Below are 21,378 nucleotides of genomic sequence, written 5' to 3'. Positions count from 1 at the left end.
TCAATTAATTTTACAAGTAGTTCTGACATATATATGAGCCGTACTATGAGAAAACCAACATAGTGGGTTTGCGACCAGCATGGATCCAGACTAGCCTGCGCATCCGCGCAGTCTGGTCAGGATCCATTCTGTTCGCTTTCAAAGCCTAATTGCAAGTAGAGCAATTGTAGGCGAATAGCATGGATCCTGCGGATGCGCAGGCTGGTCTGGATCCATGCTGGTTGCAAACCCACTATGTTGGTTTTCACATGACGCGGCTCATTTGTTCTTAAAGGTATTGATATATAAAAGTCACATTAGTGTTGGGTTTAAAGTCATGCCGACACAGTTATATATCGTTTGGCGACTCTTTCGCTTTTGATGGTGAAGGATCTGTCAAAGGTGACTCTTCGGGCATTAATTCAAGACGGGCGGGCACTTGGATAGAACCATGGCCCTTCCGTAAACCAGATGGACGACTTCCTCACATGAAAAATTCAAAACCCAAAACAAGGTCTCGAATCAATTCCGAGCGATGAAGAGAAACTTTTTAAAAGTCAGCGACATAACTACTATGGAGGCTCTGAAAAAAATAATATATTACACATACTTTCCTCACATAGACAAATCAGACTTTGTGATTAAATTCAAAATTTGTACAAACGAGGTAATCGTGTGCCTAATGCCTGACTTTAATGATTTCCGCTGCTTGTGTAGATGCTGGCGGGTCGATTTCTTGTAAGCAAAGAAACTGTCCAGGTGGTTTACACTAGGTCTCTGAGTAAAGTGCTGACTGTAACTGAACTAATGCCCGGATGGCCTACTATCATTTTCCTTTCAAATGAGAATAGTTGGAAAGTTGCATGTTATGCTGGAACGAAGACAAATATTTTAGAATATCGTCAGTAAAGCCTGACTTACCGCCTGTCAGTCAACAAAACGTAAACAAAATAAGTTGTTTAAACAGGCTGCCCTACTTACAGCACTGATCTTCGATCTGAACATATCCAGACGGACATTCACATCTGTATGTGTTACTGCTACATACTAGGCCTTGTTCACATGACAGTGTGTTAGGATCACATGGGTCACAAATGCTGGAACTAACTGTAAAACAACAAAAACGTAAACACTTTTATAACTGATGTTTTGATTAAGTCATCATTTCAAAAGTTTTGAAAGTTCCAAAAAAATGTAGAGTGTAATTGAAATCGAAATGGGCCTGTATTTTATAATTATATACATGTTTTGCATACATGAATTCAATCCATACATCATGTCATAAGTTATCGATTTGGAATAGACATTTTGCAAATTTTAATGTCAGGAAAGGCCATAATGCTGTCAAAATGTTAAATTGTAACTACAATTCATTTTGGCATATGTTTTATGATTATGTAGACATCCGTTTACTTAAGTGTGTACTTATGTATCAAAAATGACTTTAAACGGGTACACTGTGTCGCGGGTACACTGTATCGCGGTATCAAGCAAGAACCAGTGTATTCAGGGTTTTAAAAAAGTTCTCTTTTTAAAAATATCTACATGCTTATATTTTTACTATTAGCTTTACATTGAAGAACATGACTGGAACTTAAAGACTGGTTCTGTTTAATTATGCCTCAATGCAGTATATTTTTTTAAATATTTACCACAAAAGGAACCATTCCATATGAATCCTGCTATACAATCACAAATAGTGCCGTTGCATTCAGCATAATTGTCAATACATGTGTTCAAACCCTGTGTACATGGCTGAGTCACAAGTGTTCCATCTTAAAGTATTAAAAATGTATCCACATAAATCGTCATTAAATACATGTATGTAATGCACGTGAAAAATAATAGTTCGCGCATTTGAAACATTTAAACGAATCACGACAGATGCATGTAATCCACCTAAACAGTCACCAAAGTGATGTATACAATCCACCTAACTAGTCATTATAGAGATGTATGCACTCGAAGTTTGCATTAGAAGTGGTCCACATAATTAGTCATTATACAGATGTAGGCCGTCGATGTTTACTATAGAAGTGGAAAAAATCAGCCATTATACAAACGTATGCACAAGAAGTTTGGTATAGAAAAGGAATTTGACAGCTGTAAGCCGTTACACTTCACATTTAAAAAAAAATGTGGATACATATAAAAATCTTTATGCAATTATCAGATACGTTTTCCAGTAAATTGTTTTGAAATCCAAGCATAACTACGCTTTCTCTAAGCTCCGGTAAACCTTCATTCAATGTATATGAAGCAGAGTAGATTCAATAAACTTATACAATGTTAACCTTTTACAGTATGGGGAAACTTCCCGTTTTAAAAATCACGAGTTTCAGTACGTCCAAAACTGGAAAGCTGTAACTAAATATAGTAACAGGTGATTTTCCAAAAGGGAGTTTCCTCTATCATTTCGTTACTACAGTCATCTCTAGCTTAATCATACTTTCAATGTAACTTATAGTATCGGTCAAGCATAAAGTCCTCGGCTGATACTTACAACAGGCACCTGCTATCTGAACTCGGTCAGATGGACATTCACATCTGTATGTGTCTGGGTCGCATACGAGACCAGATCCACATGGAAGTGTTGAAGGGTCACATGGATCACACAGTTCAAATCCAACTGTCAACAAAAAACATTTTTAGCTAATGATCAAATTTACCAGTGAAGGAGGTCCAGTGATTTGATGGAATAATGCTATCACGCTGCATGAGAAGTGCAGCCTCCACAACCGATACACACAACTTTAAATTCCAATTTCATAGTCAGAACTATGACATGATTCTTTATATAAAACGCCGGTCCATAGTCTGTGCTATTGACCAGTCTATTGTCAACACTATACTTTGCTGGCTCGTATTCATGTATTTTATATGGGCAGCAAACTTTATACAAAAAACTAATATTTCACCACGTATCTACAGCTTGACATACTAAAGCAATGTGTTAAAAAACAGTTATAATCTGCTCTTGTATAGAAGAAATTCATCAAGTCAAAATGAAGTCAATCTGAATTTACATTGTTTACTTTTATTCTATGTAACGTATATTTTCATTTCAAAGCATGTACATTCCATTAAAAAATAAAGATATATATCATATATGAACACGAAAAGTAGAATACGAGTTGGCCGTCAAGTGACATCAACATTAACTAGAATGTGTCCTTAGAACACAGGGTGTGCCCGCCCCCACACCCCCACCCCCACACACACACACTGGTACATTTGTCACAAATAAGGGGAAATAATTCAAATATTTGCAGTCTTAATGGGGTATAGCCTAAACAAACATTTTATGAAAAGGATTCATTATTCTTGGCCATATATTTTTTGAGCTATGAGCATCACAAACAAAAAATCCACTATTTTGGCTATTTCAAGGGCCATAACTCTGTAATAAGCGCTAAGATTCTCAAGAAGAATGCCAAGTGTGCAAGGTAACATTATGATAAAGACTCTAGTAAGGTTTCATGAATTTACATCAAATACTTTTTCAGCTAGGCACATAATTAGGTGAAAATGTGCATTCTTTGACTATTTCAGGGGCCATAACTTTAAAAATAGGGAAAGGAGCCAGCCAAGAAATAAGAGGTGTGCACGTTTATATCATGATAAAGACTCATGCAAGTTTTCATCCATTTATATCATATACTTTTTGAGCTAGGTGCATCACAAGGTGAAAATGTGCATTTTTGACTATTTCAGGGGCCATAACTCTGAAAATAGGGGTTGAAGGCAGACAAAAAATAGGAGGTGCGCAAGTTCATATCATGTTAAAGACTCGTGCAAGGTTTAATCAATTCATATGTAATACTTTTTGAGTTAGGCGCGTCACAAGGTGAACATGTGCATTTTTGACTATTTCAGGGCCATAACTCTGAAAATAGGGGGCGGAGGCAGGCAAAAAATATGAGGTGCGTAAGTTCATATCATGATAAAGACTCATGCAAGGTTTAATCAATTTATATGTAATACTTTTTGAGTTAGGCGCGTCACAAGGTGAAAATGTGCATTTTTGACTATTTCAGGGGCAATAACTCTGAAAATAGGGGGCAGACCCAGATGAAAAAAAATAGGAAGTGCGCAAGTTCATATCATGATTAAGACTCATGCAATGTTTCATGAATCTACATCAAATACTTTTTGAGCTAGGCGTGTCACAAGGTGAAAATGTGCATTTATGACTATTTCAGGGGCCATAACTCTGGAAAAAGGGGGCGGAGCCAGACAAAAAACAGGAGTTGCGCAAGTTCATATCACGATAAAGACTCAAGCAAGGTTTCATCAATTTATATCAAATACTTTTTGAGCTAGACGCGTCACGAACTTCGGACGGACGCACGGACACACGGACAAGACCAAATCTATATGCCCCCACCACTCATGGGGGGGGGGGCACAAAACAGCCCTTCACACATCGTTACCCTCGAAACACCTGGACCTACACCAAAACGGACAAAATACTGTCACTTGCAAGCAAAACAACGGAAGAAATATTGTCTGTTCCTATATAGTGACTATACTACATTTAAGAAATATGTCATATCGTTAAAAAAAGTGATGACCGCTATAACCAAACATTATAGCATTATTCATTACATGTATATAAAAACAAATCTCCTACCACAAATTGTGTCATTCCAAATAAATCCTGGTAAACAGTCACATATTGTCCCATTACAGTCCGCGTTTTTGTCGGTGCATGTGTCGGGATTGAGTGTGCACGGTTCAGTTACACGGGTTCCATCTTGAAAAATAAATAAATATAAACGTGGTTTTAAAGAATAGTCTAAAACGGACGTCCCTTTTCATTATTACAATACCCCACTTTAGATATTTCTGACTTCAGATGTACCTCTTTCTGTAGTTATGTCTACAAGTTTTCAGTCATGTATGATTCCAATGGCTAAAGAAAGAAATATGTACAGGACAACACTCAGAGCGGTAAGTCGAAATTAACGAATGGACGTCTTTTAGAGCAGTTTCTATTCAATCTCATATTTCAAAAACATTTAGCATCTTAAATACTGACATAAAAAGCTATGTGATTACATGCTATATGTGAAAGTGTTTATTGACAACGTTAACATATAAGAATGTACCAATTTCTATGGATCGGCTTGTATGAAAACAAATAACACTATTTGGCATTTATTCCGTTAATAAACTGTATTAAGACTGGGCTTTTGACAATATTAATAAACTTAAAATAAGGTTATTTCTTTTTATTCAACAAACGCTTTACAAAACTATTGTTACAGGAACAAAACATTATTGTTTTGTAAATATATTTTATAATTACAGCAGTTTTCTCCCACTTGTACTTGATCCGTCGGACATTCACATCTGTATGTGTTCGGGTTGCAAACGAGGCCTGGTCCACACGTAGGCATTAAGGGATTGCATGGATTACACAGATCTTCTCCAACTGTAAATTAAAAAATCAGCTTCAGTAACTATGTAAAAACTATAAATATTTTTAATGAAGTCACAGTTTCTGGGCCTGAAATTGTGTTATATATAATATCATAGTGAATAAGCGAAGTGATGGTTCGGAATCATTCTTTCCATGCACTTTTGTCCAAACAAAGCAAAACTGATTACAATAGAAGTTGTAATCATATTCCTTGACATATTATGGCTTTTTAGATTCGTAACTTCTAACATAAGAATTCTAGTAAATATTTACTCGCATATTTTTAAATTGCGTGTGTATATCATCATACAATAGTTCGACAACACACGAACAAAAAATTAACATACATGTTAAACTTACAGTGAATATTACTAACAAGTAAAACTGCATATATATGCCGAATTATTGGAACTAAGTATGTTTTAAATGGTAACAGTGAAATCCTTACAAGACTTTCAGTCAGTCAAATGGTGTAACACAACTCAGCACAGAACGAGTTCCATACAAAATATTTAATTCCGTCTAAAGAAAGGTTATTACACGTTATATATAGTAATTATCGACTTAATGACATAAAATATGGTTGAGCGTTATACTGTAGATTAAAACTTTGAAATTATTAAGTGCATAAAAGTAGACATGTATAAATAATTTAACAAAACTTCTAAAGAAAAACTTGAATATCGCAGATTTAGATACATCCAGCCATACTATAACTAATTTCAGTACCAACAATCACTTAAAATAAACAAGTATTCAATTTTTACTATAACAAATGGCTGTTGCAGTTTCAGGAGCGGGTTGTATTCTGAAAAAAGTATCAGGAAAATATATAGAACATTTACAACAATGGTTATTTTTTAAGTTGAGTATTTTCGACGATGGTAGAGATTTATATAGAAGTGTCTGCATTTCTCATAGTGTAAGCTAGAGCTCACAAAATGTTACATTTATAAGATGTTATACTTAACCTCATTTGTAACCCATTATCAACAAGTTTCGAACTCGATCTAAAATTAATTTGGAAAATATTTTGACATAATTTCGTGTAGATCAAGTACAATGCTAGCAAAGTTTTCATATGATTTGACCTAGCGACTTAGTTTTGTGACCCAGTTTCAAAATTGACCTTAACTTCGTTAATAGTAAAACCCGCCACACGGCACTTGATAAACTGCTTATGTGATGGCTGATAAAATCTACAAGAAGGTCCTTTAGAAGCATAGATAACACAAATAAGCAATATGATAGCAGAGTCGGCTTGACTGAGTCTGTTTAGGAGAGGTAATGGAAAGTTCAACTTACCTAACGTCCCCTATATTCATAAAGACACACGTTTTGACCAGGTCTTCTGAACAACAAACAGAAAATCTGGCCTGTGTATTGTAAACAAGATTTGTGAACTAGCAATATTGTGCTCTGCCTTACAATCGTACAAGACGAACTTGACTGTTTTTGACATGGGAAAGGAACAAGTCCGACTTTTGAAGGATGATGGGGATACCGATTTCACATTTACTCAGTTTCAAATGGAGGTTTATTACTTACGACATTTAGATCCGTTCCAGATAAAACCCGCTATACAGTCGCAAATAGTTCCGTTGCATGCAGCATATATATCAACACACGTGTCTACAACAGTAGTGCACACCTCAGTCACTCGTGTTCCATCTTTAGAAGAAAAACAATTTTATATGTGACATTTCAAAAATAAATGAAATTATTGATATATAATGAAATTGTTTCACATTAATCAATTCTCTCCCTGTACAAAACATAATTTTGGGTCTTTTCCGAATTGTTAAGTTATCCATTTGTTTTAAAATATATAAACATACATGTTCACACACAACGAACACTGTGTTGAGATGGACATTTCTATTTTATTAAGTAGGTCTATGTAAACGCAACTGGTATAGGCTCTACACAAACAGGTTTTTACAAAGCAAGTTTGATTATTATGTAAGTTATATGTAAGCTATTCAAGTAATCGGAATACATTGTCAAATAGATATAAATTTCGTTCGATAAACAATGACAGTCATATTACATTTTTATATGTTTACTCGCGTATTTTAGAAAGTAGACCTGGTGTTAAGGTTTACTCACATATTCTAGAAAGGAAAGCTAATGTTTTTTATTTTATTCGTATATTCTTGAAAGTAAATACTTTTGTTCTTTTTTCGTCTATTCTAGAAAAAAAGTGATGGTGTTTATCTTTTCTTGCGTATTTTGGAAAGAAGACATGATACCTGCATTCTAGTAAGAAGAATTTATTTTACCGTTTACATGCGTATTCTGGAAAGTAGAAGTGATATGAATGTGTAATTTCTCGCAAATAATAGAAAGAAAATATGATGTTAATGTTTACTCGCGTATCAGATATTTTTTCCTGGGTAATAATCAACAGTTTCAAGAAGAAAACTTTTCATATTTACAGCAACCATCTCCAATTTGTACTTGGCCAGACGGACATTCGCATCTGTATGTATCCGGACTGCATTCAAGACTGGAGTCACATGAAGTTGTTGAAGGGTCACATGGGTGACAAAGCCAATGCCCAACTGTAAATAATTACCTTTATTAGATTTTTTAAGTCTTTTTTTTAATTTTGCATTGGTTTTTCACTTACCTGTTAATACATTTATTACATTTGTCAAATAAAATTCAGTATATGAAACAGTTCTTTTTGGGCCAGAAATTTATTTATAAACATTACAAACAGACGGACATGTTGCAGATTTATCGTATTTGATATATCAAAAACGATATGAGATAATATCTTAATACTTTATAGTTCTATTTAAATAATCCAAAACAAAACTAAAACTAATATTTCAATTTATATCTATTGCTTAAACATGTTTTCGGCTCTATGCCTTCATCAGTAACAACATAAATGATACAGGAAATGACGTCATGCCAAAACGACGTCGCCAAATGACGTTACATATTTTGGCACAAAATTAACTAATGTTTTTTTTTAAATTGTACCAATTATCAATGTATTACAATTTTTGTATAATGATTTTTAGTATTCTTATTAACTGGATCAAAAAGATGCAAATGTTTTCCACTGTAAAACTAATCTAGTACATGTATAAATTAAAGTGGAAAATAACAGCTGATAAAAATAAGTATTATAAAAATAAATACAGAGGGTTCTATTCAAACTATTTATAAACCACTTTGGTATTTAAACCTTTTGAATACAGTGTACATGTATCAAGTTGGTGAATCCAATATGTTTCTTTTAAAAGTCTGTGAAAACCATCAGAAACAAAATCAAAACTCATCTAACAAATGATTATCATAATTAAAATGAAGAGCAACATCTGATAAAAAATTATATATAATTCTATATAACTTGCATACAGCAGATAAAAACTTTATGAAATTTTGATAATTATCCATGGTTTGTTAGTACAAATTCTTGATTTTGAAAGTGTTTTTATATCAAGAATTCTGTGCATTTTTCAAGTAAAAATCCAGATGAAATAGAGGAGTGTGTAAAAATGGTGGAGGAAATCAGATGGCCGATACTATAAATTTCCGGTCTTGTAAGTATAATTTAAAGAAATTTTTACCTGTTAGAAAACGAATCAAATGAAAACGATGGGTGCACCTGAAGCGCAAATGTGTCCATTTTTTAGCACATGTGTCCATAAACGGCACAAATCTCAGCTAAATGGACATATGTGCTGAAAAATGGACACATTTGCGCTTCTGGTGCACCCATCGTTTTCATTTGATTCGTTATCTAACCGGTAGAATTTTCTTTAAATCATACTTACAAGACCGGAAATTTATAGTATCGGCCACATTTCTCCATCTGATCTGCGTAAAATTCACCGCTCAAACAACGTTGGAACTACTTGATCTGATAAAGCTATGACCAGTGTGTTGAAATTCTTTTGATTGGTGTTAATTAACTATTAGTATTTTACAAAGTATTCGAAAAACGAATCCGGAGTAGGTAGAACACAGGTTTGTGCTCCCATCAAAACTTGAAATAAGAAGACAAATGAAATCGAACAAACATCTTAGATCAAGAAATTTTTACTAAAACTGATATATTACCACATATTGAACCATTCCAGATAAAGTCCTCCTTACAATCACATACTGTGCCGTTGCATTCAGCAAATTTATCTATGCACGTGTCCAATGTTGGCGTACATGAATCAGTAACATGGGTACCATCTAAAATCAAAGAGAATCAATGCTTACCTCAAAGAAACAGCATGTGCATCATATAAAACGCTGTCCGGAAGTTTAAAATATATTAAATGCAAATACCAAAACGCTTAATGTATGGAGCTGTTGAACATACAGAACTTAACTTTAAGTGAAATTGACTGAGCTGCAGCTTGCAAACTGGATTCACAGGCTTATCTGCGTGCAGATAATTTAGAAGATATAACTAAATGCAGTAAACAAAGTGCCGTACCGGCGGCTGCGTTCTTGGAACGTGGTTTCTCCTGTTAGATTGTTGTCCTTGTTTTTAACTGATTTTATCGGTATCAAAATAAAACATCTGCTTATCAGACTGGATACAAAGCCAATTGCTTCATGTGTGTAGATAAGAAGTTATGAATGAATGCCGTAAAGCCTAGACTCAAATACGGTCACAAAATATTGCTTCATACTGAATGCTGCCTTAGTGTTAATTAATTGAAGCGGCAACACTTGAAAATGAATATTGATTATAATAGTACAATATGAACTGTTTTCAAAACTACAATGTTTTAATCCAATTTTACATTACTTGTGAAACTGTATATTAACATAAACATCCTAAATGACATACAGGTTTTTCAGATTATCTGTAAAAATTACAAAATACGTAAACTTTATACATTATTCTCTGTGAAAATCTAGCGCAGATATACGAGTGAACATGTATTCTTTGAAAAAAAGAATTGTCAACTAAAAATGACTGTCAGAACTTACAGCAATCGTTTCCGATTTGAACTTCGTCTGGTGGGCATTGACACCTGTACGTGTTTGAACTGCATACCAGGTTACCTTGACAAGTAGATGCCGAAGGATCGCACGGATGACAGAGATCGAATCCAACTGTGAAGATATATGTGAAAAATGAAAATACAAACTACTTTACTATTCCTCAATCCGAGTTGAAAAATCTCCCTTAAACAGAATTCGTATTTTGTATGAAAAATGCGTTATATTTCTGTAAATTTGATTATTCAAAACTCTCTCTCGAGACTTTGTATATCTATCTTTAGCAACAAAGATATAAGCATTGAAGAATCCAAGGAAAACCGTTGATTTTCATGAGATCAAAGATAATATTTATTTAATATTAAGCTAATGTTTGACGTTGAAGAGTGAAATCGAGCCATTGTCTTTTACATATTTTTGGTAGTTTATCGAAAAATAACGATGGATTATATTCAAAACTTTCACTGTTTCAAATCATGGGATTTTAGTTTATATTTTACACACTTTCTTATTAAAATTTTTAATCTTTATAGAAATATATAATAAGTTTTGGCCTTGAACTTTCTTATTCAAAATTTATCTTTTACACAACTATAAAACATGCTATGGCTGTGCACATACTTTAAAAATGATACGGAGTTGCACTTTCTTTTTCAAATTTCAACCCTTTACAAGATTTTGAAAACTGCTATGACCATGCAAAATTTTATTCATATCTTTATCCTTTACGAAACTATAAAACACACCATGGTCGTGCGTTTTCTTAAACAAATTATTATCCTTTAAAATAACTAAAGAACACGCTATGGCCGCGCACGTTCTTATTCAAAACTTCATCATTTACAAAACTATAAAACACGCTATGTGCGTACATTTTCGTATCCAAATCTTTATCTTTTACAAAACCATAAAACATGTTATGGCCTGCACGTTCTTATTCAAATCTTTATCTTTTACAACTATAAAACCTGCTATGGCCTATCTTTATCCTTTACAAATCAGAAAAACACTATGGCCGTGCACCTTTCAACAATGATAAACATTACCACAACTAGATCCGTTCCAAATGAAATCTGGCAAACAGTCGCACACTGTTCCATTACATTCGGCATAGTCATCTACACATGTAGGCAAAGACGTTGTACATTCTTCAGTGACCAGTGTCCCATCTTCAAATACATTAAAATTCAAACATTAAAAGTAATCTTGCCCAAACCAGCTAAAAATAACAAAAATAATATAATTAAAACAATCAGTGTATTGACAATAATATTTTTCAAATACCCCAAGGTCTCGTTATCAACATGAAGATTTTAAAGTATATTCATTAGCATATATTTACTTTTGATTAAAATATTTTATAATTTCAAACAACAGTTTCACTGCAATATTTCATCAGTTTTACTACAATATTTTGTTTCTTAGATATTGAAATCACTTCATTTCGGAATTTACGAAAAGTGTCATATTTACAGCAAGCATCTCCTATCTGAACTCGGTCAGATGGACATTCACATCTGTAGGTGTCTGGACCACAAACCAAACCAGGTCCACAAGGAAGCGTTGAAGGGTCACATGGCTCACAAGGATTCATACCAACTAAAAATGGAAACAGATGAATAGTAAGAATTCCAGATATTTAAAGTTAAACTTCTTTACAAAACACATTTGTTCGAAAGGGTATAAAGTGCCGTTTTGGAATAAACTAGACACTTATTACAAATCTTCCATTTTCAGTTTTAATTTTGAATATCTTCCAACTTGTTGATCATTACTTTTACAACAGTCTAAAAATGAAAAAAAAAGAAGAAAAATACACTACTTGCATCGTAAATGCTACAAGTTTCTCTTCGTGACTATCTTAGAAACCGTGTCCTCAACAACAATTATGAGCTTAATATACTTAAAGTGAATTTTACAGGCGTCTGAGAGTGAGTTCAGTACGTTGGAAAAGATAGCACACCATCTACGGTATACTTCGTAGTTAGCACTTGTATTAGTCCTGTATTGTGCGCTAGATAATATAGCACACAATCTACGATATACTTCGTATTTTGCATTTGTAGTATTAGCTCTGTATTGTATATTGTCAATACTGTTTGTTAAATCATTCTTATGTTTAAGGTAGTACAAAGTTCTGTTCTAAAACTTTACATCTTGCAACTTCAAATGCCATCTTTAGCTATTTTTACAGCGGTTTGTCTGACTGATAACATTTTATGCATGAAATGTCTATAAATCTGGTATAATAAATAAATAAATAAATAAATAAATAAATAAATAAATATAAATATAAATGAATATAACCCTCAGTTTTCATTTAATTCTAATGAACACGCAAGTACAAAAATATTGTATCAAGACATTTAAAAACCGAATGTCTACATCCAGTAAGCCTAACGTGTTCCACTGTAAGTGCATATATGCATATTTTTTAGAGTGTACGCATATGTCGAGTATGCCATACAGGTTCTGTTCAATCATGTGTACTACAAGAGCGTATATGCAAAACTATTTAGACACAGAATGAATTTTGTTACCGCATAAAGAGCCGTTCCAATGAAAGCCCGGATCACAGTCACACACTGTTCCATTGCAACCGGCATTATCGTCAACGCAAGTGTCCAGTATTACCGTGCAAACCTCCGTTACAAGGGTGCCGACTTTGTAGAAGAAATAAAATTTAACGTTCGTTTCATTTTTTTTCCCAAATATTTAGGACTACTTAATACACAGGATGTCGAATAATACGTGACACCATTTTTTTTTTATTGTTTTTTTCTTTTGTTTTGGGTTAAACGCCGTTTTTGTTTTCAACAGTAAACGACGGGCAGTAACCTAACCACTGTTCCTGAATTCTGTACCAGTTCAAAGCTGTTCTCCGCAGGTAGCTGCCAACTTTCCCACATGAATCAGAGGTGGAGGACGAATGATTTCAGACACAATATTTTTTATCAAATCGTCACGGAGAACATACGGCCCGCCCGGAGATCGAACTCACGACCCCGTGATCCGTAGATCGGCGTTCTCCATAGTTAGCTTAGCGGGCGGGTTGACACCATTTGTATACCTTTATTGCATTGCATACAACATACCACGAAATCAATTGAAGTACACCTAAATTTTAGTTTCATCTGATACATAAAAAGGAAGATATTTATCTTAGTTGTACACTTTTTCTGTTTTAAAGCTTCAAATATTCTTCTCTGAAGCGTAATGATTGTTGGCATAATATTGCATCTTTACATGACTAACAAAATAATTAAAACGTGATAAAAAGACTGAAAATAATAACAAATGGTTACATTTAAAAAAAAAAATTCATCTCGATAGATAATCAGCTCAACCACATTTTTTCACAGAAAAATCAAAAGCTCTGCTTACCGAGTTAACATAAGCGCTTACGCAAGAAACGATGCTAAATATACATATTTTAGACTTACCGCACACGTCACCGACTTGAACTTGACCAGATGGACATTCACAAACATATGTGGTCGGGTTGCACACAAGCGGGGATAGACACGAAGGCGTTGAAGGATCACATGGAGCACCCAAGTCGGAACCAACTGCAAAACGTCGTTTTCAATTCTTAAAATCACAAAATCAATTTTTTCTTTTCTCAGTTTGTGATTGTTTGAAACGTTAACAATTTTACCTTATTATTCAAATATCGAGTTTCGAATTTGCGTTTGCCGCGAAAAAAAAGAACTAAATGTAAACTTCATCCAGCCAGCAAAGTAAATATTGCAATTATCTGCTTTAAAGTATTGTAAAACGGGATGAACATGTTTATCTTAACAGGCCTTATTTTAAAGTATGGAAGTTTGCATCTGATTATCTTTCTTTGGGTGTTTGGTCATTTGTCAAAAATAGCGTTCGCTGCAGGCCTGTCATGGAGAATAAAGGTTTAAAGTGTGACAATATTTTACCACATTTTGATCCGTTCCAAATATATCCAGCTAAGCAATCACAGATCGTGCCGTTACATCCAGCATTGTCATCAATACACGTGTCGGGGGAATTTGTACAAACTTCTGTTACAAGTCTCCCATCTTCAGTATAAAAGGTAGACGAAATGTGTATTTACTTACTTACTATAAAGTAAACTTCTTATTTTTATCTTTAAATTTCAAATTATACATGAATGCAATAAATGGCAAGATTGTTATACTTTAACAGTGAAAAGATGAACCTTTCATTAAGTTATATCTGTCAATTTTACGTATTTATTTTTTTCCATCGCAAACTTAGTCGAAAATGCCATACTAAATTTTCCAAATAAACAGTACTAGATTTAAACATTTTTAGAGCATAGTGCAAAATATAGACAAACAATTTACTTATTCAACTATGGATTAAAACGCAGAACGCATATCATATCATATATAAAACAGATATTTACAGCAAGCGTCGCTAACTTGTACAAAGCCCTGTGGACATTCACATCTGTATGTGTCGGAACTACACACAAGACCGGGGTCACACGAAGAAGTTGATGGGTCACATGGGTGACACAAATCATGTCCAACTTTAAGAAAATATATCAGTGTAAATAAAGATCATAGGACGGCATGAAATTTTTTAACTCTATAAATAAATATACTACAATATCAATGAGATTTTTTTCTAATAACACTAGATGTATATATAATCCAATTTTTATATATTAAACTATCAGAATAATGATTTTGCACTGAAGTATTTTTTTTTTCAAAAATGCACACCATTTAACTTATTCAAATTGAAAATAGTAAGTCAAAATTTAGGTTACAACTTAAAATATTATTAAACAAAATTATTACGGAAATCAAACTACTTGAGAGCTACGACATATTTTCTGACTACCACAATATTTTTCTGCAGCTCTACAAATTTGAAAGGTTTGGAAAGGAAAATTTGTAAATATTTGATGTAATAAAAATGTATTACGGCAGATAGAGCCATTATAAACAAATCCAGGTTCACAATCACATATTGTGCCATTGCATTCAGCATAATGGTCGGTACAAGAGTCCAGTGCTGTTGTACATGCTTCCGTTACAAGTGTCCCGTCTTCAAATATAAGATTTTAATATTAACTGAAATACTCGAGAAGTTTTTTAATTGTCTTCTAGATATTTCTGGAATTATATTGTATTTCAAATATTTTGCACGAAATATCAGTAACATCTACCTGAATCCTGTTTTTAGAGCTACACGATTGATATATAACAAACATTTCATAATATTTGAAGCAGATATATCAGATGACAATTTCTTCTAGCGTTTTATTTTCTCTCTCTAATTTAAATTGGTTTGTTCTTACCTTTATAATTCTCTTATCCCAGTCTATAGTCATGGACTATAAATAAATTTACTCTCTGATTTCTACGGTGGAAAAACATTCAACTTAGCAAATTATTATTTCTTTTTGCCTTTGGATTAAACAAGAATGCTCCTATGATGACCTTTCCTATTTTCAGTCATGAGATAACTTTGACCTTGCCTTTTGACCAACTGACTCCTAAAGCAATAAGGGTCACCTACTTACCACCGGCAATAATATGAAGTTTGTGGACTGTAAGCCAAAGTTTTCTGCAGTTATTGAGCGGAAGCTTTTTTCGTATCGCGGTCAGTGTGAACTTGACCTTTGAGATACTGACCCAAAACAATAGGGGTTATCTCATGATTGCAGTCTGGCGATCGACTACAAGCCAATGCATTTTCTAGTTATTGAAGTTATTCTATGAAGTTTGTCTCTATAGATTCTTCAGACATAAATCGGAAACTGACTTCCAGCAAAAGGTAACTGTGTCATTGAACTTTGAACTACTGAACTCAACAAGAGCTCCGTCAAGCGGGGCAATATACGCCCGAAGGGTTACATCAGAGAATGGGAGAAAAATTTAAAGAACTTGACTGTTGAAGCCCAAAGGACAGGAATAACAAAGGAAGAAATTTAAAAAAAAATCCATAAAAAATATTCAAAGTCCACAAAAAAATCCTTACCAGGTACAGGTATGTCAAAATACACCTAAAAATTGGAGGTACCATCCATGTTGTACCACAGAAAAGTGATCTCGGTTTTTCCCTATGGCCAATGATAAATAAGTTTCAAAATAAGCTCTTTATAGTAAATTAAAATGGAAGAAATTAAAAAAAAATTATTGCAAGTGAACAAAAGGGATCTGCCAAATAAAAACCAGAGCAATGCAATGCAGAGCAATATACACAAAGCAAAGTCATAGTCATATATGACCTTTGACCCTTAAGTGTGACCTTGACCTTGAAGCGAGTCATCCGAAACATGCGCTCTGTACGTTGTCTCGGGGTGGTGAACATTTGTGCCAAGTTTCTTTGAAATCCCTCAAGCAGTTAAAGAGGTACAGAGCGGACACGAAACAAACTGATATGACCTTTGACCCCTATGTGTGACCTTGACCTTGAAGCGAGTCATCCAAAGCATGCACTCTGCACGTCGTCTTGGTGTGGTGAACATTTGCGTCAAGTTTCTTTGAAATCCTTGAAGGGGTTCAAGAGTTACAGAGCGGAGACGAAATTGCTAACGGACGGACGGACACCGGGGGTATAACATAAAACGTCCCTTCGGGCGTATAAAAAGCAAAAAAGGTCAGGTACTGGCCACAAGCATAATCACCCCATGAAGTTTAACGGTTGCATATCAAAGTGTTCTTCAATTACCGATCGGAAACAGATTTTCAGCTCAACATCACAACGACCTTTATATCTAAGTAACTAATATCAAAATCATCTGAGGTCATCTGCCGATCATAATATTATTTAACGTGCCTACTAATTTTGAGGTTCGTGTATTTTCCAGTTATCACTCGGAAACCGAGGGGACAGACGAAAAGATAGACAGACGAACGGTCCGATTACTATATGTCACCCGTTCGCGGGGTAACAACAGAAATAGTTTGCTTTCAAGATAAAATACTTTTATAAAGTATGATTAGATATAAAATGACAAGTCAGTTTCTGAAAATAAAATATGGTTTTATTGGTCACATTACTGTAAATGAAACGAGCATTGCTTTAAAGGATTTTTTAAATAATAATTTAGTTATCTCCTATCAGCACTTTAACATTGGTAAAATCATCTTCATTTTCACAAAATATAACAACATAATGTACTTTTGCTATAAATACATGTACATAAATAGATAAAGTATGTATTTTCAATAAGCAGATACGTTTAAATACCCTGATAAATTTGACTCAGTTATACGCACTTGTCTGCATGTCATCCAAACGTACAATTTTTACAGTTGGCAGGATAACTTCATTTTTTCCCATAAAATTTCCGATAAAAGACCCATAATAACAAAGAATGTCAATTATTTTAATGTGTTTTCACTTAATATTCGGAAGTTTCATATGTGACCCACTTAACCGAATTTCCGGCGCTAATGCCGTTTTTCATTTAGCATACGACGATCAAGTAACCTTACAAGCCTTCCCAGATTATTTACTCCTTAATTCCATTTGTTTTCAGTTGTATATAACAAACATGAATCAGGTGATAGATGAATTATCATAGGAGTATTGATTACAGCAAAGTAAATAAATAAATACACCGCTTCACGGATTCAAACCTACATCCCCGAAATTAAAAGTACAATAAAACACCGGTGACTCGAGCAGCAGGACTGCATCAAGCACTTTTCACGGTCCCCGACAGCTTTTCTTATATATTTTATGACTGGATCGATCCAAACTCTGGATAACTCAAACATTCTGTCATCCCCTCGCAAGTGCTACGGACCATCGGTGTTTTGCTGTATTGGATTTTAACCCTTACACTGCTAAATGTCTATAATGAACTTGTCCATCTTTCAATTTGGACAGTACCATTAACTTTAAAAAGAGGTTAATGAATTTCAAAATAAAGTCTGAATACAGAAACATGACTAGTAATTATTCGCAGCAAGTACATCATACGTTTATAAGATACAGCTGAATCTACAAAACTGTTTGTTTAGCACGATTTACTACATTATATGTTTACTGGATAAATAAGTCTAAAATAGCATCGCTTACAGCATGCGCCATCAATCTGTACTTGACCAGCTGGACATTCACAATGGTATGATTCCGTGCTGCACACCAACGGCGATACACATGGCAATGTTGATGGATCACATGGATCACATAGTTCGTCTCCGACTGGTAAAAAGAGATATTCTGATGTAAACTATCAAGCATGTGTATCGAGTCTATATAGACAACACCCATAGAAGACTGTTCGATGAAAGTTAAAGATACAGCAGACGCCTCAATTTCAAGAAAACTTTCCTGGTTCTTAAACGCTTCAGGTGTAAAAGCACTCAAATTCGGGAATCTTATTCAAATTTTAGTGACTTAAGTAACAGAAGGCAATGTTTCCACTGGACAACTTCGTCCTCTCTGAACACATAATGTTATACAATGTGTATCCTTGTTTAAGAGACACACATTGTAAACATATAAACCTGATGTATATGATAGTTACTCTGTATCATGTCGAATGAGTGGCAGCAAACCGTCGAAATTCATATTTAGTAAAGAAGGAGATGCCCAAGTTTTCTTTCTCGTTCAAACTTCTATGTATCCTTTCGTCTTGGTATACACAAATAAATGAAGCATAAATGTTTTTAAAACACAGAGTGATATGGTGATGTTTGTTGCATACAGCTGGTTTTGCTGATTGTCATATTCAAAGGATGGATTTGTAATTATTAGTCATACTTGTCAATTACAGTGGGTTTTGATGCTTACCATATTACAAGGCTTCGTAATTATTTGTCATAAACAATGAGTTTTGATTATTGCTATATTCAAAGACTTTGTAATTATTTGTGAATTGCAATGGGTTTTGTTGCTTGCCATATTCAAAGACTTTGTAATTATTTGTCATAGACAATGAGTTGTGATGATTGCCATATTCAAAGACTTTGTGATTATTTGTGAATTACAAGGGGTTTTGTTGCTTGCCATATTCAAAGAGTCTGAAACTGTTTGATGATCGTCATATTCAAAGGCTTCGTAATTATTTGTCATATACAACGGGGTTTGTTGGTTGTCTTATTCAAAGCATTCGTACTTATTTGTCATAAACAATGAGTTTTGATCATTACCATATTCAAAAGCTTCGTAATTAATTGTCATATACAATGAGTTTTGATCATTGCCATATTCAAAGACTTCGAAATTATTTGGCAATTACAATGAATTTTGTTGCTTGCCATATTCAAAGACTTCGTAATTAATTGTCAATGGGTTCTGTTGCTTGCCATATTCAAAGATTTTGTAATTAATTGTCATAAACAATGAGTTTTGATGACTGCCATATTCAAAGGCTTCGTAATTATTTGTCATATACAATGGGTTTTGTTGCTTGCCATATCCAAATGCTTCGTAATTATTTGTCATATGCAATAAGTTTTGAAGCTTCAGTTATTTGTCATATATAATAGGTTTTGATGCTTGCCATATTCATAGGCTTCGTAATTATTTGTCATATACAATGGGTTTTGTTGCTTGCCATATCCAAATGCTTCGTAATTATTTGTCATATACAATAAGTTTTGAAGCTTCAGTTATTTGTCATATACGATAGGTTTTGATGCTTGCCATATTCATAGGCTTCGTAATTATTTGTCATATACAATGGGTTTTGACGCTGAAATTATTTGTCAGATACAATGGGTTTGATGCTTGCCATATCCAAATGATTCGTAATTTTTGTTTTATAAAATGGGTTTTGTTGCTTGCTAAATGCAAAGGCTTCGTAATTATTTTTGCCATATTCAAAGACTTTGTGTTTATTTGTGAATTACATGGGGTTTTGTTGCTTGCCATATTCAAAGACTTTGAAACTATTTGTCATAAACAATGAGTTTTGATGATTGTCATATTCAAAGGCTTCGTAATCATTTGTCATACACAATGGGTTTTGTTGCTTGCCATATTCAAATGATACTTAATTAATTGTCATATACAATGGGTTATGTTGCTTGCCATATTCAAAGACTTCGTAATTATTAGTCATATATAATGGGTTTTGTTGCTTGCCATATTCAAAGGCTTCGTAATCATTTGTCTGTTCAATAGGTTGTGTTGCTTGCCATATTCAAAGACTTCGTAATTAATTGTCATATACAATTGGTTTCGTTGCTTGTCATATTTAAAAACTTCGTAATTAATTGTCATATACAATGCGTTTCGTTGCTTGCCATACTTAAAAGCTTCGTAATTATTTATCATATACAATGGGTTTTAATACTTGCCATATTCAAAGACTTGGTAATTAATTGTCATATACAATGGGTTTCCTTGCTTGCCATATTCAAAAGCTTCGTAATTATTTGTCATATACAATGGGTTTTGATGCTTGACATATTCAAAGACTTTGTAATTATTTGTGAATCACAATGGTTTTTATGCTTGCACTATTCAAATGTGTCATATACAATGGGTTTTAATGCTTGCCATATTCAAAGGCTTCATAATTATTTGTCCGTTCAATGGGTTTTGTTGCCTGCCATACTCCTAGACTTCATAATTAATTGAAGCAAATATCCGCAAAAAAAAGGAAAATATATACCACATTTGGAACCATTCCATGCGTATCCGGCAAGACAGTCGCAAACTGTGCCATTGCATCCAGCAAAATCATCAATACAAGTATCCAAGAAAGTTGTACATGATTCAGTTACCAGCGTACCATCTTGAATATACAGAAATAGCATTGGCGCATTATAACAATGTTTTGGATGTTTTATTTATTTGTTTTGGGTTTAACGCCGTTTTTTATAGTATTACAATAATGTGACGGCGGGATGTTAACCTTACTAGTGTTTTTGGATTCTGTACTAGTACAAACCTTTTCTCCGCAAATAACTGACAACTTTCCCATATAAATCAAAGTTGGAGGACGAACTATTTAAGATACAATGTCCTTTATCAAATCGTCCCGCCAGGGGATCGAACTCACGGCCCCGCGATGCGTAGATTTGTGCTCTTCT

At 33.9% G+C, this 21,378-nt stretch overlaps 1 protein-coding gene across 1 annotated transcript in view; it reads right to left on the bottom strand.

The window, feature by feature from the left end:
* LOC123565479 (transmembrane cell adhesion receptor mua-3-like) overlaps window positions 1-21,378 on the bottom strand; it is a 102,191-nt gene that overhangs the window by 31,496 nt on the left and 49,317 nt on the right. Inside the window, exons 41-58 of the mRNA XM_053549483.1 lie at window positions 20,958-21,080; window positions 18,413-18,538; window positions 15,302-15,424; window positions 14,775-14,900; window positions 14,302-14,424; window positions 13,813-13,938; window positions 12,910-13,032; window positions 11,843-11,968; window positions 11,416-11,538; window positions 10,358-10,483; window positions 9,485-9,607; window positions 7,843-7,968; window positions 6,953-7,075; window positions 5,291-5,416; window positions 4,613-4,735; window positions 2,483-2,608; window positions 1,632-1,754; window positions 961-1,086 (exon numbers count right to left, since the gene is read on the bottom strand). Of these exons, the coding sequence (XP_053405458.1) occupies window positions 961-1,086; window positions 1,632-1,754; window positions 2,483-2,608; window positions 4,613-4,735; window positions 5,291-5,416; window positions 6,953-7,075; window positions 7,843-7,968; window positions 9,485-9,607; window positions 10,358-10,483; window positions 11,416-11,538; window positions 11,843-11,968; window positions 12,910-13,032; window positions 13,813-13,938; window positions 14,302-14,424; window positions 14,775-14,900; window positions 15,302-15,424; window positions 18,413-18,538; window positions 20,958-21,080 (2,241 nt within the window). The remainder of the gene's footprint in view (window positions 1-960; window positions 1,087-1,631; window positions 1,755-2,482; window positions 2,609-4,612; window positions 4,736-5,290; window positions 5,417-6,952; window positions 7,076-7,842; window positions 7,969-9,484; window positions 9,608-10,357; window positions 10,484-11,415; window positions 11,539-11,842; window positions 11,969-12,909; window positions 13,033-13,812; window positions 13,939-14,301; window positions 14,425-14,774; window positions 14,901-15,301; window positions 15,425-18,412; window positions 18,539-20,957; window positions 21,081-21,378) is intronic.

This window comes from Mercenaria mercenaria, chromosome 8 (genome assembly GCF_021730395.1).
Source record: "Mercenaria mercenaria strain notata chromosome 8, MADL_Memer_1, whole genome shotgun sequence".
Taxonomy (NCBI): domain Eukaryota; kingdom Metazoa; phylum Mollusca; class Bivalvia; order Venerida; family Veneridae; genus Mercenaria; species Mercenaria mercenaria.
Note: the sequence above shows the minus strand (reverse complement) of the source record. Positions and strands in the feature narration are given on the sequence as shown.